This window comes from Bipolaris oryzae (genome assembly GCF_000523455.1).
Source record: "Bipolaris oryzae ATCC 44560 unplaced genomic scaffold scaffold_127, whole genome shotgun sequence".
NCBI lineage: Eukaryota > Fungi > Ascomycota > Dothideomycetes > Pleosporales > Pleosporaceae > Bipolaris > Bipolaris oryzae.
Genome location: NW_006911403.1, coordinates 1 through 13,044, shown reverse-complemented (window position 1 = coordinate 13,044; position 13,044 = coordinate 1). Strand labels below are relative to the sequence as shown.

Below are 13,044 nucleotides of genomic sequence, written 5' to 3'. Positions count from 1 at the left end.
GCTCATCTTGCGCTGAAGATGTTTGCTTGGCTGTCGTGCACCTGACTGACCGACTCCCATCCCGTCGTTACGCTTTCCAGCATCGAGTCCCATGATGCATCGGCCATTACTGGCAGACCAGATCCAGCATTGAGTGCAGCGTAGTCCCATTCGTTGCCCATAATGATGCCATCATTGTAACCAGTACTACCCATATCTCCTGAGGTATCGAAGGTGTTCATGCTAAAGGCATCATTCGTAGACACGAAGCCTGGGAAGACGGTGGAGCCGTTAGGCGCCAAATTGGAATAAGTCACCTTTGGCGATGCTCGATATGGCATATGAAGCTCGTTTTGTTGGCCAGGTGAGTATGAAGATTGCGACGTTGAGCCGCCGCGTGATTGTGAACTGATGGTTACGGGGCTATCGTGATCAAGGCTCCTCTCACCCCCAGAGAGATCCATTTCATTTCCATCTTGAGCTGCAAACCAACCAGGTGTGGATCCATGAGACCCTGTAGTTGCAAGAGCTTCGCGTGACGACACATGGGGTGCCGTCCGTAGGTCGATGTTGTTGTTGATGCTGCTGACATGAAATGGTGGACCTGGTGCGTTGTTCGCATACTGCGTACTGCGTGTCGAGGTCGTATTCACCCGACTATTGTTCTCAACTATATTGACGCATTCATCCAATTGTTGCCCTTCAGATATATTGATTATGGGATTGCATCTGAATTGATTAGTGGCGCCGCGGGTGGCAGTGGGCTATAGACAAAAACAGTCAGCACTCTTATATTGCAAAGAACTTGAGTCTGGAACTTACTTTGGTCATGGATTTCATCTGCTGAAGACCTTCGGTGCCAGCATGTTCGATGTCAATGTCTAGTTGTGCCAGGAAAGACTCTGTGAGTGGATTCTTCCTACGTAGAGCGTGCATAGCTTGCATCAGGAATTTTAGCGAAGCGGCCATTTGTTGATCCTTTGGTCGGGTTTTTAGGTATTGGACAAACACTCTTGCTGCCACATAGACACAGAAGGATATGAATGGATTCATCTGTTCAAAGTCAACTTGGATCACTCGCTTCTTCTACAGCATTCGAACTTACTGCAGAAAGATCCATATGACTGATCATCCGCATAAGGCTGGCAATTTCTGCTGCGGCTGTTACACATCTGATCTTGCTCTCGTTGGCAATGTTGACCGGTAATCGGTGTTTATCTGCTTTGAATATTGCTGCCTGGTGAAGACATATTGCTGAGGTGTGAATACACATATTTGTGAAGACGACGTTGGGGTCTGAGAGTCCTGAAGGTAATCGCATATGATCAGGCAATCCCAGTGATGTTTGGAGTAGCAGTTGCTCAATGTCACGATGTCGACTCCAGTAACCACCGTTGATGTCATCGTCCCTATCATCAGGACCAGGCCGATGTAGATGCAGCAGGTTGCGACCGAACATTGCTGCTGTCAAAACGATTCCGCCAGATGGTTGAAGGTTCGCTACGCCATTTGGTTGCATAGCTCGCTCCAGTGACACTGTAGACATTGGTCTGCTTTTCTCGAAAGCTTCCTCGCTTGCCGGCAAGTTCGTCAAAATCTGTATCAAAGTTAGCCCACTGAGAACACAACGAGCCCAGTTTTCTGCCTACGTCACGCTCGTCAATAACCATTGGCCAGCCTGTGCCAATACTGGCGTACCGATCGACACAGAAAGCCATCCAGAAAGTCCTCCTCCGCTCCTCGCGCTCTGTCCAATCTTTCGGTTGAGGCAAGCATTGCTTTACGTCCAAACCCAGCCCATCCAAGCGATGGAGTTGCATCATCTGAGCGAGTCGAACAGCCCTACCAGCAGATAGCCATGCTCTTGGAAAATACATGTTCTTGAACTCGTACGTGCATATCAAAATCCATGACTGGCAATGTGCAAGTGTAATGGTCGTTTCTCCATGACCCTTCATTTCGTCCATTTGCGCATACTTCCTTGCTCGTTGGTAAAAGTGCTCGTGAAGCGCTTCGTATTTGTTGCTGACAGATGCTGCCATGGCCCACATGATGTATCGTAGGCATATCGGTGGTCGCATATGGGGGGCGAGGTTGAGCGCCGCGAGAAACCGTGGTCTGTGTATGACGGGTATGGAGAGATGAACTTTGGAAAAGTAGACTTCGTATCTGATGCGCGTTAGCAACGATCACGACGCTGGCTGCAGCATCTTCATACAAATTATCTATGACTTCCTGGGGTGGCAAAGGCTCTTCTAATCCAAGCCCTATTATGTCTCCTGCCATGCGTTGTTCTGTATCATGTTGAGGAGTTGCAAAATTTGGAATATGATTAGTGCTGGGTAGTGTTAGATTTATGGTGTTGGCGACATATTCAGATGCGGAGTCCTGGCGGGTTGCGTCTTTGCTTGTGTCGTTTGCGTCCTGGGTCTTCAACAACGTCTCAACCTGTTCTGGAGACTGTGCGTCAGCGCAAATAGCCACAGGCTGCATGCGCATCCTACTTACGGAGCCGTTGTTCGAGCAGCTTCACGTAACCACGTTTGGGCCCGCTTTTCTTCCGCACTTGATCATAGGCGCAATCGTGGGACAGGCGTTTGCAGGTTGAGCATGACGGTCGTGCACCGTCGCATCGCAACTTCCTCTTCCTGCACAACACACAAGCGATCCTCTTGAGTTTGCTCGAGCCGTCTTGGTGTGTTTCTTGATCATGGGCTATATTAGGCTCCTGGAGTTGTTGGGACAGGTCGTTGAAGAAGCTCTCGTCTGGCGACTCGGCCTCGTTGGGAGGCATACTCATGGTGGATACCAGCAGTTGATTGTTCCAGGCAGATTAAGGGTGCGCGCTGGGTCAGAGAAACCGCACCCCGCGTAAGCACGATTCAGAAGTGGGAGGGGCCTCTGATTCAAATAATTCCTTCAGCCTAATGGTTCGAGTTCCGGCTACAGGTCGAGTTGCTGCTGCGGTAGTGACTTGAACACAGGCGGGTAGGCGGAAAGGACCACGAATCCAGGCTAGTGGGCGTCGCAGTTCTGTAATGCGAATGGGGATGAAGGAGTCGAGGTGTGCAGGCATGGGCTTCCTTGGTGTGGACTGGATCTGCAGCGTCGTCTTAGGCGTGCTGCCTTGAACGTGTCGAATGCACGTTGACCACCTGGACTAATTATGTCGGATCTCCCGTACATCTGGGCTGCCAACAGGAATCCCCGTTGGTGGTTTCTCAGCTCATGTCCCAGCCAGTTCCGTTCAGGGTTAGCTTTGCGCTGCCTGCCACAAGCGACGTGTCGCATTGGTCAGCTATTCTATGGCGTAAGTATAGGACTTCTTTATGCAGCTGCGCGAGACGCGCTCAAGTGGGGGGTTTAATTAAGCCTAACAGAGACAAAAATGCGACCGATCTTGCAAGCGTTATATCTTGTGTCATCCTGAATGTCGATGTGATCCATGGGGAACTAGGATGGCGATGCTTAGAGGCTGACAAGACGAGTTACTAATCCCAACGGATAAAAGCGAATAGGAGCAAATGCGTCCGAAAAGTATTGCCGAGCTATATTAAAAATGAAACCAACCCCGATAGCGTACATGTATAGAGCTTAGCAGCATACTTAGATTGTAGGTAAAAACTCCGAATGTCGGTTGAGAGGCCAGCTGGGCGGCGTAGAATGGAATTGTTTGCCGGAACAAATAGCATTGGTTCATCAAGGTACGTTCATGAATGATGCTACTGAGGCAATATATAGTAAAAGTACAGTGTGAATTCGAGCGTATGTACACAGCTCCCAGTCTACTTTGACCTGCGCTTTCCTTGATTGCGCGGTCGGTCTTGAACAAGGAAGGTGTGCTTGTTCCTCTTGTGCCTTGTCTTGTAGCCTCCCTTTGCGGGTGTTCCCCACGGACTGACAGGATGCACGTTACCCTTTGATTTGCCACGACCACCACCGTGGGGATGATCAGCTGGGACATGTTAGCATATTGCAGATCGTTAATCGATAGGCCTGAGCACTGACCTGCGTTCATGGCGACACCGCGGACTTCGGGTCGCTTTCCTAGCCATCGTGAACGTCCAGCCTTTCCAAGGGATGTAAAGTGTGACTGCGGGTTGCTGGCAACACCAATGGTACAGCATGCGTCAGCGCTGACCTTGCGGATTTCTCCACTTTGTAGCCGGATGATGACGTGCTTAATCTCTGTGCTGCTGCCCTTTTCTACTTCCTCCTTGTTGACGATAATAGCATATGTGCCTGCACTCCTGCAGAAGACGCCCCCACCCTGAGACTTAGAGCCAACGTTGTAGACTTGGGAGCCGAGCGGCACCATGTGGATAGGAAGGCAGTTGCCTCGGGCCGCTGTCTTAGCAGCCAGCATACCAGGATCGATGCCACCACCCATGCTGGCAATCAGCTCTCTGGGGATGCCGCTGCGGTAGCTCTCGACCTCGTCTCCAGCACGCATTCCATCGGCAGCAATAATGTAAGATTTTTCTCCAGTTGCCAGGCGTGTGAGGAGGGCAAGATGTGCGCTCCGGTTGGGGTCATATTCTATGCGCTCGACGATATGCTTGCCAGGCAGGTAGCGCTTGTAGTCGACAATTCGTATGCGCCTCTTGTGACCACCACCTCGATGTCTCACTGTGACCCGGCCGGTGTTGTTCCTTCCTCCTAGGTGCTGTCCCTTTCGGGCAATGGTGAGCTTGAGGTATGGTCGTCCCTTCCACAGGTGGTCATTGACAGGGCGCTTGAGATGGCGCAATCCGGGTGTGCGGGGCTTGTATGTGCGCAGAGGGATGAATCGGTCTCTCCGCGAGCCTTCTTGTTTGAGTGTCGCAGCATCGACAGCCACGGCAGGCTGTATGGACGACGATGGTGGTGGTGATGGTGGCTGCTTTACACTGGCGGCATGGACCTGTGCGTAGGTACGGGCAGAGCGCAGAGCGGCGCACAGCTGCACAGACTGAAGGCGACTACATATCCGGGGCTGCAGCATTGTGTCGTCGGGAGCCCGGGGGCGGTGGATGCGTGGCGGGGATGCAATGGCACAGCTGCTTTGAGGGCTGGTGCTGGCGGTGTCACGAATAATTCTCCAAGTGGCCGGATTGGGCGTAGCGCAGGACGGGCGGGGGAGTGCCTGCCTGCCCTGGCCTGCCCTGGCCGGCGCGATGGCCCAGCAACAACCAGCGTCTGCTCTGTCACCCATCACAACACGCACCCGCCCGTCAGTGTCGCTCACCCTTACTGCACTGCACTGCACTGTACCATACTGACTACGCGACACCCAGCGCACCTCTGCGCCTCGCCATCAGCCCTCTCGCCAGCCGCCCATCGCCGCTACAGAAACGCGTTGCGTCACGGCCTCTTATTCAGCGTAAGTTTGCACACGCGCCTGTGGGGCGTGCACTGTTGCCTTTGCCAGCCTCGACGGCCATTTTGGCGCGTGGGACGTGGAAAGCCAAGCTAGCCGGCCCTCGCTCAAAACACACAACATACCCTCTCACTCCCACACACAACACACCTTGGTGCACCTCCTCCCTCGCCCAACCTCCACTTTCCTTCTTGTGCACGCCGTAGCTGGACCTCTACCCCGTCCACTCAATTAACCCGTCAAGCTCTCCAAGGGTTGGTCTCTCCTGCTGGCTCGTCACGTCGCCCTCATCCTCGCTGCCGCACCCTGTCGAGCGTGTCTGGCCCTCCAGCATTCGTGAGCATCGACCGTGGTTCGCTCGCCCAGCTTCGTGCACACCCTGCGCGCCCGTCGATGCTCCGCTGCTGTCGGCCTGCCACCTCCGACGCGCCTTGCTCAAGCTCCATCGAACTCTGCTAACATCACCAAACAGTGCATCACAACACATCAAACATCAGCCATTACAAACTGCACATCTACTCGAACACCTGGATACCTCTTTAGCTTTGTTCAGCATACCTAATATTGCTTGCCATGCCTCCAGCAGTACGTCATTGCCTTTTTGCTGCATCCCGTCCCCGAGACCCACGACGCGGCGGGAACGTGTATACCTCCCATACAGGTCATTAACACGCTCCAACAGGTTCGATCTACGAGGCAACGCGCCATCACGAATGAGAACGATGAAAACGCCACTACGACACGCTTGACGCGTGCAAAGGCCGCCAACTTGGGCGCCAACGAGTCGGCAGCAGATGTGCCCAAGAAGGCCCTTCAGACAAAGAAGTCCACTGCTACTCTCGGCGCAAACGGTGCCGCGACGCGAAAGCGTGCGGCTCTTGGTGACGTCAGCAATGTCGCAAAGCAGGATGCCCTGGGTGCTGGTGCAAAGGACGGAAAGAAGCCACTGGCTACCAAGGGCCAACTCTCAAAAGCAGCACAGCCAACCAAGGTCGAGAAGTCATCACGGGCTGCTTCGACGCGTTCCATTCTCCAGCAAAAGGAAAAGATCTCCACATCCGACCTCAAGAGGCGCCCAGCTAGTGGCAACGGTATCACAGGTCAGCCAGCAAAGAAGCGCGGCGCTGCCGCCGCAAAGCAAGTCAAGGCGGAGCCAAAGGTGGATGTAAAGGAAGACGTCAAGGAGGAAGAGGAGAAGGAGCAGGAAGAAGAGAAGGAAGAGCAGCCAGAGGAGGAAGAGGAGGAGAACGTTGAGCCGCAAGAGAAGAAGGTGGTTGAAGAGGACAATGTCAAGCAGACCAAGGGCTCAAAGAAGGAGGTCGAGGCACCTGTCACCGAGGTCTTCTACGACGGCCCGGATCTAGACAAGGAGGACGTTGATGACCCGCTCATGGTCTCCGAGTATGTTGTCGAGATCTTCGAGTACTTGAAGGAGCTTGAGATTGCCACCATGGCCAACCCCGACTACATGGAGAGCCAAACAGAACTCGAGTGGAAGATGCGCGGTATTCTTGTCGACTGGTTACTCGAGGTCCACACCCGCTTCCGCCTCCTTCCCGAGACTCTCTTCCTTGCTGTCAACATCATTGACCGTTTCCTTTCCACCAAGATTGTCCAGCTGGACCGCCTCCAGTTGGTTGGCGTCACGGCCATGTTCATCGCCTCTAAGTACGAGGAGGTCCTCTCTCCCCACGTACAGAACTTCCGCCATGTTGCCGACGATGGCTTCACTGAGGAGGAGATTCTTAGCGCCGAACGCTTTGTCCTTGCTGCCTTGAACTACGATCTGAGCTACCCCAACCCCATGAACTTCCTCCGCCGGATATCAAAGGCCGACAACTACGACATCCAGACTCGCACATTGGGCAAGTATCTCTTGGAGATTGGCTGCCTGGATCACCGCTTCCTCGCCCACCCTCCTAGCCAGGTTGCTGCCGCTGCCATGTACCTCGCTCGCCTTGTTCTTGAGCGTGGCCCTTGGGTATGTTACAGTCATGCCCCATATACGTTGTTTATATCTAACTTGAATAGGACGCTACCCTAACACACTACGCCGGTTACACTGAGCAAGAGATCCAGCCTGTTCTTGAGCTGATGATCGACTACCTCTCTGGCCCTGTTGTACACGAGGCCTTCTTTAAGAAGTATGCCAGCAAAAAGTTCTTGAAAGGTAAGGGTTACCCACTATCCCCTCTGGACGCGCCTGAGACTAACACGACACAGCATCCATTGTCCTTCGCAAGTGGGCCAAGGAATACGTTGCTGCCTATGGTAACGCACTCCAAGAAGAGGCCGCTGTCCCCTCCAAGACCAAGAGCGTGCGCTAAGCGTGTGGGTTCTTGTTAGGCAATACCGGTCATTGGCTTATGTGTCGCAAAGCTATTCATTACCGCCGGCATGGGAACGAGTAGTGATTGACGAAGTTCAGGTCCCGACCGGGAGCCAAAATTTACGATTGCATCCAAACCAGGCTATTCATGTTTGCATCTTGGCTAATACCATCTTCCGGTCGGCGTTTAATACATGGGATGCAAGTTGGTTGTTCACTTCATTGTTGGTTCATCTTTCCTCCCTAAGTGGTTTTTTAGTTTGCTTGGAAACGGAGTTATCGGCGTTCCTCTCCTGTCAATGGAGGCGCAACGAGGGGTGTGTTTGTTTTTTTCCACCTTTTCAGATCGCACTTTACCTCATTTCTTATAGCGGCTCTGGATACTCGCTCATGGCTTAGGCGGTCCAATGTACCAGGAACGGTATGATATGAGAGAGGTTTTTATTCCTTTGTGGACCTGTATGGAGTGTGTCTGTCTGTGGTGTGTGGTGCGTGGGAAAAACATGGTCATTTGGCACATCAGATATGGAGATATTCGTTCTCCGCACGTGTATGAGTAGTGTGTGTATGTGAATTGCGCACTGTTTGGGGAGTGTAGTAGAATGGAGCAAAGCATGTTGAATAATCTGGTCGTCTTTGCAAGACTTTTGGTGTGACAAATGTTTGTTGTGCCTCTTTTGGAATCACGTCATGTGTACCCAATACACCCCCCAAAAATCCCCAGCCATGTCCGCCCTGTTGCATTTTCGCGACCGAAACGCCATAGCTCCACGGTATCGCGTCGCGTACGCCCTTGCCTCGAAAGCAACACGATAGTGGCACGTCATGCGTGTCTACACCGCGTCGCCGCATCACGTCGCCCTTCCTTGGCCAATTAGTCCCATGCAATTATGCATTAAACCAGAAACGCGGGACTGCGCCTAGCTCTCTAGCTGAATCTCCTCGACCAGCCAACCAAAGCAAATGTCATCATCGTTGGTGTCCGTCTAGCCCGTTTCCCCCCCGGGGAATGGATGCAGATGCAAATGGATGACATGGTTGGTAACCCTTGGCTTGTTTTTCCCTCTCCCAGCCCCCCCCCCCTCAGCCACAAAAGTTCGCTCCCCGGGCCCAGATGCCTGTTGTGAGCGCGCGATCGTTGCACCGAGGTCTAAGCAGTGAGACGTGGGGGAGCTAGACCGCTTTGAACTGGTAGTAATCGAGGGCTCGAGCTTGCGGTGTCTTGCGATCGTAGCTTTTGAACCTTGTCCTCGCTTTTTTGTTCTTTTTGTTTTTTGTTTTTGTTTTTTACCGACTCTCTTAATCACGGAAAGTCAGAGACAGGAACTTGTTCGATCTCGAGATTTTCTAGATCTGTTCTGATCTTTTTGGGTTAGAGAATTTGCAATCGTATTACTACCGGTTTAGGTTCGCTGACAGGCGTTGGGGGTTGGCGTGAATCACGAACTACTACTTACCCTCCATCTGGGATCCTTGACGACCAAAACGTACGACCTTGTGGAACATCATCATCATCATTATCATCAACAAACAAATACATCCAACACGCAACCTGTGTGTAACAAGCCCTTCACTCACCCCACACACACACCTTTCCCATCTGGCTACCCCATTTTTCCCCCGGCTTGTTCCACAAAATAAACAAGCAAACGCCACACAAACAGCCCGCAACCCCGGTAATAGCAAGCAACAGCCATGCAAGAAACCGATCTCCACTATCCGCCAGAATCCTGTCCCTTTTGCAGCATCGCCGCCGCGTATCCCGCTTCCGATAGTAACGCACAGGCTGGTGCGTCGCTATGGCGCAGTGCACCCGAGAAACAGCAGAAAGAGCTAGCAGCGTGTGTACCGAGTGAGGAGGAGAGTCAGGCCGATAAGACGGATCCGAGTAGTTTTGTGGTGCTGAGGAGTAAGGATGTTGTTGCTTTTTTGGATATTCTGCCGATGACGAGGGGTGAGTTTCTTGTTCATTCTTTTTTTTCGATGTAGCTTTTGTTTCTTTTGGTTTGGGGGGAACGAGTGGGGAAGGAGATGCATATGCAGGGCGTGCATGTACGAGAGATGGGGGGTTTGGTGGGATGAGAGAGAGAGAGAGAGAGAGAGGAGAAAGATACATGGATGGGAATGGGTACTGATATCTGAGTGATATAGGACATTTACTTGTTACGACTCGCCAGCATAAAGTCAAGGTTGCGGATATGGAGGTTGTAGAGAGTAGGGAGATTGGTAAGTATCGTTTATTATTATTATTTCTTATATTTAATTCGTCTATATGAAGGATGAAAGGAGAAGGAAAATTAACAAACTACAGGCTTCTGGTTACCCATTCTAGCACGGACAGTAGCAAAAGTCACAGGTGTAACGGATTACAACATTGTTCAGAATAACGGTGAGTTTATACCTACCACCACACTAATATGCTATGCTGAACACCACACCAGGCGCAAGAGCAGCACAAGTAGTACCACATGTCCACTTCCACATCATACCACGGCCGGAAAGCATGCCTGAGATCAAGAGCAAAAGCTGGACCATGTTTGGGCGGGGCCAACGCGACGACCTAGATGATGAAGAAGGATCCAAGTTGGCGGGGGAGATGAGGAAAGTGCTGAGGGCGGAGCTGGAGAAGATGGGTACTGGAGGTGGGTCAAAGTTATAGCGGGCGGGACTTAATATGGAGATTGTGCAGATAAAAGTAAAGAAGGCGTGAGAGGAGCAATGTTAAAGACTAGGGGAGCTATACGTGATTTGTAATTTTGATATGATATTCGTTTCATCGCAATCTGTATGTAATTATTCTCTCCCATGTGTATGCTGAGACCTGTCGTTATCCATATTCCATTCGTTACAGAGATGGGTATCATCATCATCATCCTTCCATGAAAGATCCAACTGCTCCAGCAGTTTCAAAGCAACGCCCTTGACGAAAATAGAAAAAAAAATCAAAACTTCTACTCAACCAATTTCTTTCCCTAATCTCAACATTTACTGGCTCTTCTTGGCCTGCGCCTTTTCATCCGCAGGCACAAACCTCTTGCGAACAGCCTTGATCATCTGGTTGAACCAGAAGAAGTTGAGCATGCTCAACGCCGTGTTACCAACAAGATAGACGCAAACCAGCCACATGGGGAGGTCACCGTAGCAGTTTCCAGATCCATCAAGGCCCATACTGCTATTGGTGCTTCCATCGCATTTCTGCGCCTCCAGGAGTGAACTCATACCATCGGTCTGCGAGATGGTCAAAGCCTTGTAGATATCCGAGTAAATCATAATGGACTGGTAAGTTCCCCAGACGATGCGACAGCCGAAAAAGGTCACAAGCAGAGCGATGCCATTGTAGAGCTGGAGCTTGGAACCCGTCATTCCGAGCTTGTCGCAAAACCAGTGTATATTAAGGAACGGGGTGGAGAGTTCGTAGAGGACAAAAGAGAGACCGTAGTAGTTTCCAAAGGGTTTCTGGTTGCACGAGTCAGCTTGAGGGTTTGCGACACACGGCCCAAGAGGGCAGGTGGGTGTGCCGCGACTTACGAAACCGATGCAAGTTACGGCCAAAGCGCCGATGGCGTGGATGAGCGCACTGACGCCGGCAATACTGATGTATTGTGTGGATATTTGGAGGTCCCAGAGGAAGTAGCCGGCTGCAAAGCCTTGGACCATGCCGCTTGCTGGTGTGTAGCCCCAGAGCCTGCCCCTCCAGTCCATGGCGTGTCGTTCCTCATCCTTGAAAATGACCCACAGCGCAGCGCCGCATATGAAGAGAGACTGGATCATGGAGACCCAGTGGATGTCCCAGTTGAGTCGCGTGCGCTTGTTGAAGCCATGGTAGGCTTTTGGGCATACTAGTCGCGAGACGGCCGGCGAAAGGACATAGAGGATGAAGTGGTATCCGAGGAAGCCAAGGAGAATCTCGTGGACGTGGTAAGGGAGAGTCGTCAGGCTCAGTTTGTCAGCGAAGGGCTTGCTTGCTTGAACAAGCAGCGAAGGCGGGGGGAGAGGATCCCGCATGTTGGGTCGGAGTACAGTATCGACTAGAGACATGGTATCAGTATTTTGTCGTGTGACGCCAACAACAAAAGAAGAGATGGAAAAGCAAAAAAAGAGGGATTTACCAGACGGGCAGGGCTACATATTCCGTGTATATATACTGCGTGCGATTCAGGTGGAGAGGGCTTAGCGATGGCCAGGGTTTCTTCCTGTTGCGTCTGAGGTATCGTGTGTCGAACACTTGATGCTCCGAAAGTCCGCACTACGCGCAGATGGCTAGATCGCCAGGTCGTCACATGCGGGGCTGGCGATCGAACATGGCGGAAAGCTTGCGCTGCACGCTAGGCCACGTCTTGGCCTGGAGTGCTTTGGGCGTGTGCATGACCATCTGCCGGCTCTATCGATCCTCACCCGCAATCAGCGTCATTCTGCAGCCCGTGGTTAGGACGTGTCTATGTACCTGCGTGCAGCCAACATCTTGTATCCATCGACCATCGACAAGAACCCCCAACGGCTGTGTACGTGTATTTGTAGGCAGTGCATCCGAGTACGTACACAGGCCCGCTCATCCGCACCCTCTGGAGCAGCATGGCGTGCCCTTCAGAAACACTAACCAAACATGGTGCCTCTGGATGACAGCCCACCACGCACCGAGGCTCTTTGTCGCAAGAAACTCCGATTTCCCTCTCGGCGGCCCCACACCTCACCGCCCGACTTTTCTGCCGCCCTCGACATCGTGAAGCTGGAGCTTGCATCTGGTCTGGGAAGAGACCGCGCTGATCCGCGCCGCCAGCCAACCGCCTGACTGCACCCATACCCGTTGCAAAAGATGAGCGAGCGAGGCGACGTCACGGCGCAAGCTGCCGAAAGAGCAGACACGGGCACGCCGCCGGTTGATGATGGTGCCGCGGATGCGCAGGCTGGCCAAAACAGCAAAAAGCGCAAGAACGGCAAGGAGCCCGAGGCCAACAAGAAGCCCAAGGTGGTTGAGAACAAGGCCATTTGGATCTCCAATCTGCCCCCAGACACGACTGCCAAAGAGATTGAGGACGAGTTCTCGCGGTTCGGCATCATTGACAAGGGCGCCGATGGCCAGCCACGTATCAAAATGTACATGGACGACGAGACGGGCAAGTTCACGGGCAACGCCATGGTCGTCTACTTCCGCAAAGAAGCCATTACCAATGCCGTCAACATGATGGATGACTACGTCCTCCGCCCAGGCGACTACTCCAACGGCACCATCCGCGTCGAGCCCGCAAAGATTGAGCACAAGAAGGAGAGAGACGGCGACAAGATTGCCTCGAAGCTTACACGCAAGGACAGAAAGGCATCGGAGCGCAACAGGGCAGAACTGAACCGGTGAGTTGGTAACCTTTGCGGTGCCACCCCC

At 52.5% G+C, this 13,044-nt stretch overlaps 8 protein-coding genes across 8 annotated transcripts; 4 read left to right on the top strand and 4 right to left on the bottom strand.

The window, feature by feature from the left end:
- Positions 1–2: 2 nt before the first annotated feature.
- On the bottom strand, positions 3–2,779 carry COCMIDRAFT_102217 (uncharacterized protein; the record flags this gene model as incomplete). Its single annotated transcript, XM_007692377.1, has 6 exons — positions 3–743; positions 802–1,032; positions 1,085–1,576; positions 1,629–2,148; positions 2,198–2,432; positions 2,488–2,779. The coding sequence occupies 6 exons, from the start codon at positions 2,777–2,779 to the stop codon at positions 3–5; spliced, it is 2,511 nt and encodes an 836-aa protein (XP_007690567.1).
- A 985-nt stretch (positions 2,780–3,764) lies between these two features.
- Positions 3,765–4,963, bottom strand: COCMIDRAFT_102221 (uncharacterized protein; the record flags this gene model as incomplete). Its single annotated transcript, XM_007692376.1, has 2 exons — positions 3,765–3,934; positions 3,988–4,963. 2 exons carry the CDS (start codon positions 4,961–4,963, stop codon positions 3,765–3,767), a joined length of 1,146 nt encoding a protein of 381 aa, XP_007690566.1.
- Positions 4,964–5,911: 948 nt separating this feature from the next.
- COCMIDRAFT_28532 (uncharacterized protein) lies at positions 5,912–7,665 on the top strand (the record flags this gene model as incomplete). The annotated part of the gene is made up of 4 exons (XM_007692366.1): positions 5,912–5,923; positions 6,021–7,319; positions 7,370–7,508; positions 7,562–7,665. The coding sequence occupies 4 exons, from the start codon at positions 5,912–5,914 to the stop codon at positions 7,663–7,665; spliced, it is 1,554 nt and encodes a 517-aa protein (XP_007690556.1).
- A 196-nt stretch (positions 7,666–7,861) lies between these two features.
- On the top strand, positions 7,862–8,094 carry COCMIDRAFT_39073 (uncharacterized protein; the record flags this gene model as incomplete). Its single annotated transcript, XM_007692371.1, has 2 exons — positions 7,862–7,925; positions 7,973–8,094. 2 exons carry the CDS (start codon positions 7,862–7,864, stop codon positions 8,092–8,094), a joined length of 186 nt encoding a protein of 61 aa, XP_007690561.1.
- A 1,022-nt stretch (positions 8,095–9,116) lies between these two features.
- COCMIDRAFT_102279 (uncharacterized protein) lies at positions 9,117–9,311 on the bottom strand (the record flags this gene model as incomplete). The annotated part of the gene is made up of 1 exon (XM_007692375.1): positions 9,117–9,311. A coding segment is annotated over one exon (195 nt), but the record flags the coding sequence as incomplete, so codon positions are not given.
- Positions 9,312–9,362: 51 nt separating this feature from the next.
- Positions 9,363–10,326, top strand: COCMIDRAFT_39072 (uncharacterized protein; the record flags this gene model as incomplete). The annotated part of the gene is made up of 4 exons (XM_007692370.1): positions 9,363–9,621; positions 9,819–9,893; positions 9,979–10,056; positions 10,109–10,326. 4 exons carry the CDS (start codon positions 9,363–9,365, stop codon positions 10,324–10,326), a joined length of 630 nt encoding a protein of 209 aa, XP_007690560.1.
- Positions 10,327–10,652: 326 nt separating this feature from the next.
- Positions 10,653–11,705, bottom strand: COCMIDRAFT_102275 (uncharacterized protein; the record flags this gene model as incomplete). The annotated part of the gene is made up of 2 exons (XM_007692374.1): positions 10,653–11,123; positions 11,196–11,705. The coding sequence occupies 2 exons, from the start codon at positions 11,703–11,705 to the stop codon at positions 10,653–10,655; spliced, it is 981 nt and encodes a 326-aa protein (XP_007690564.1).
- Positions 11,706–12,480: 775 nt separating this feature from the next.
- On the top strand, positions 12,481–13,017 carry COCMIDRAFT_7568 (uncharacterized protein; the record flags this gene model as incomplete). The annotated part of the gene is made up of 1 exon (XM_007692362.1): positions 12,481–13,017. The coding sequence occupies one exon, from the start codon at positions 12,481–12,483 to the stop codon at positions 13,015–13,017; it is 537 nt and encodes a 178-aa protein (XP_007690552.1).
- Positions 13,018–13,044: the final 27 nt, after the last annotated feature.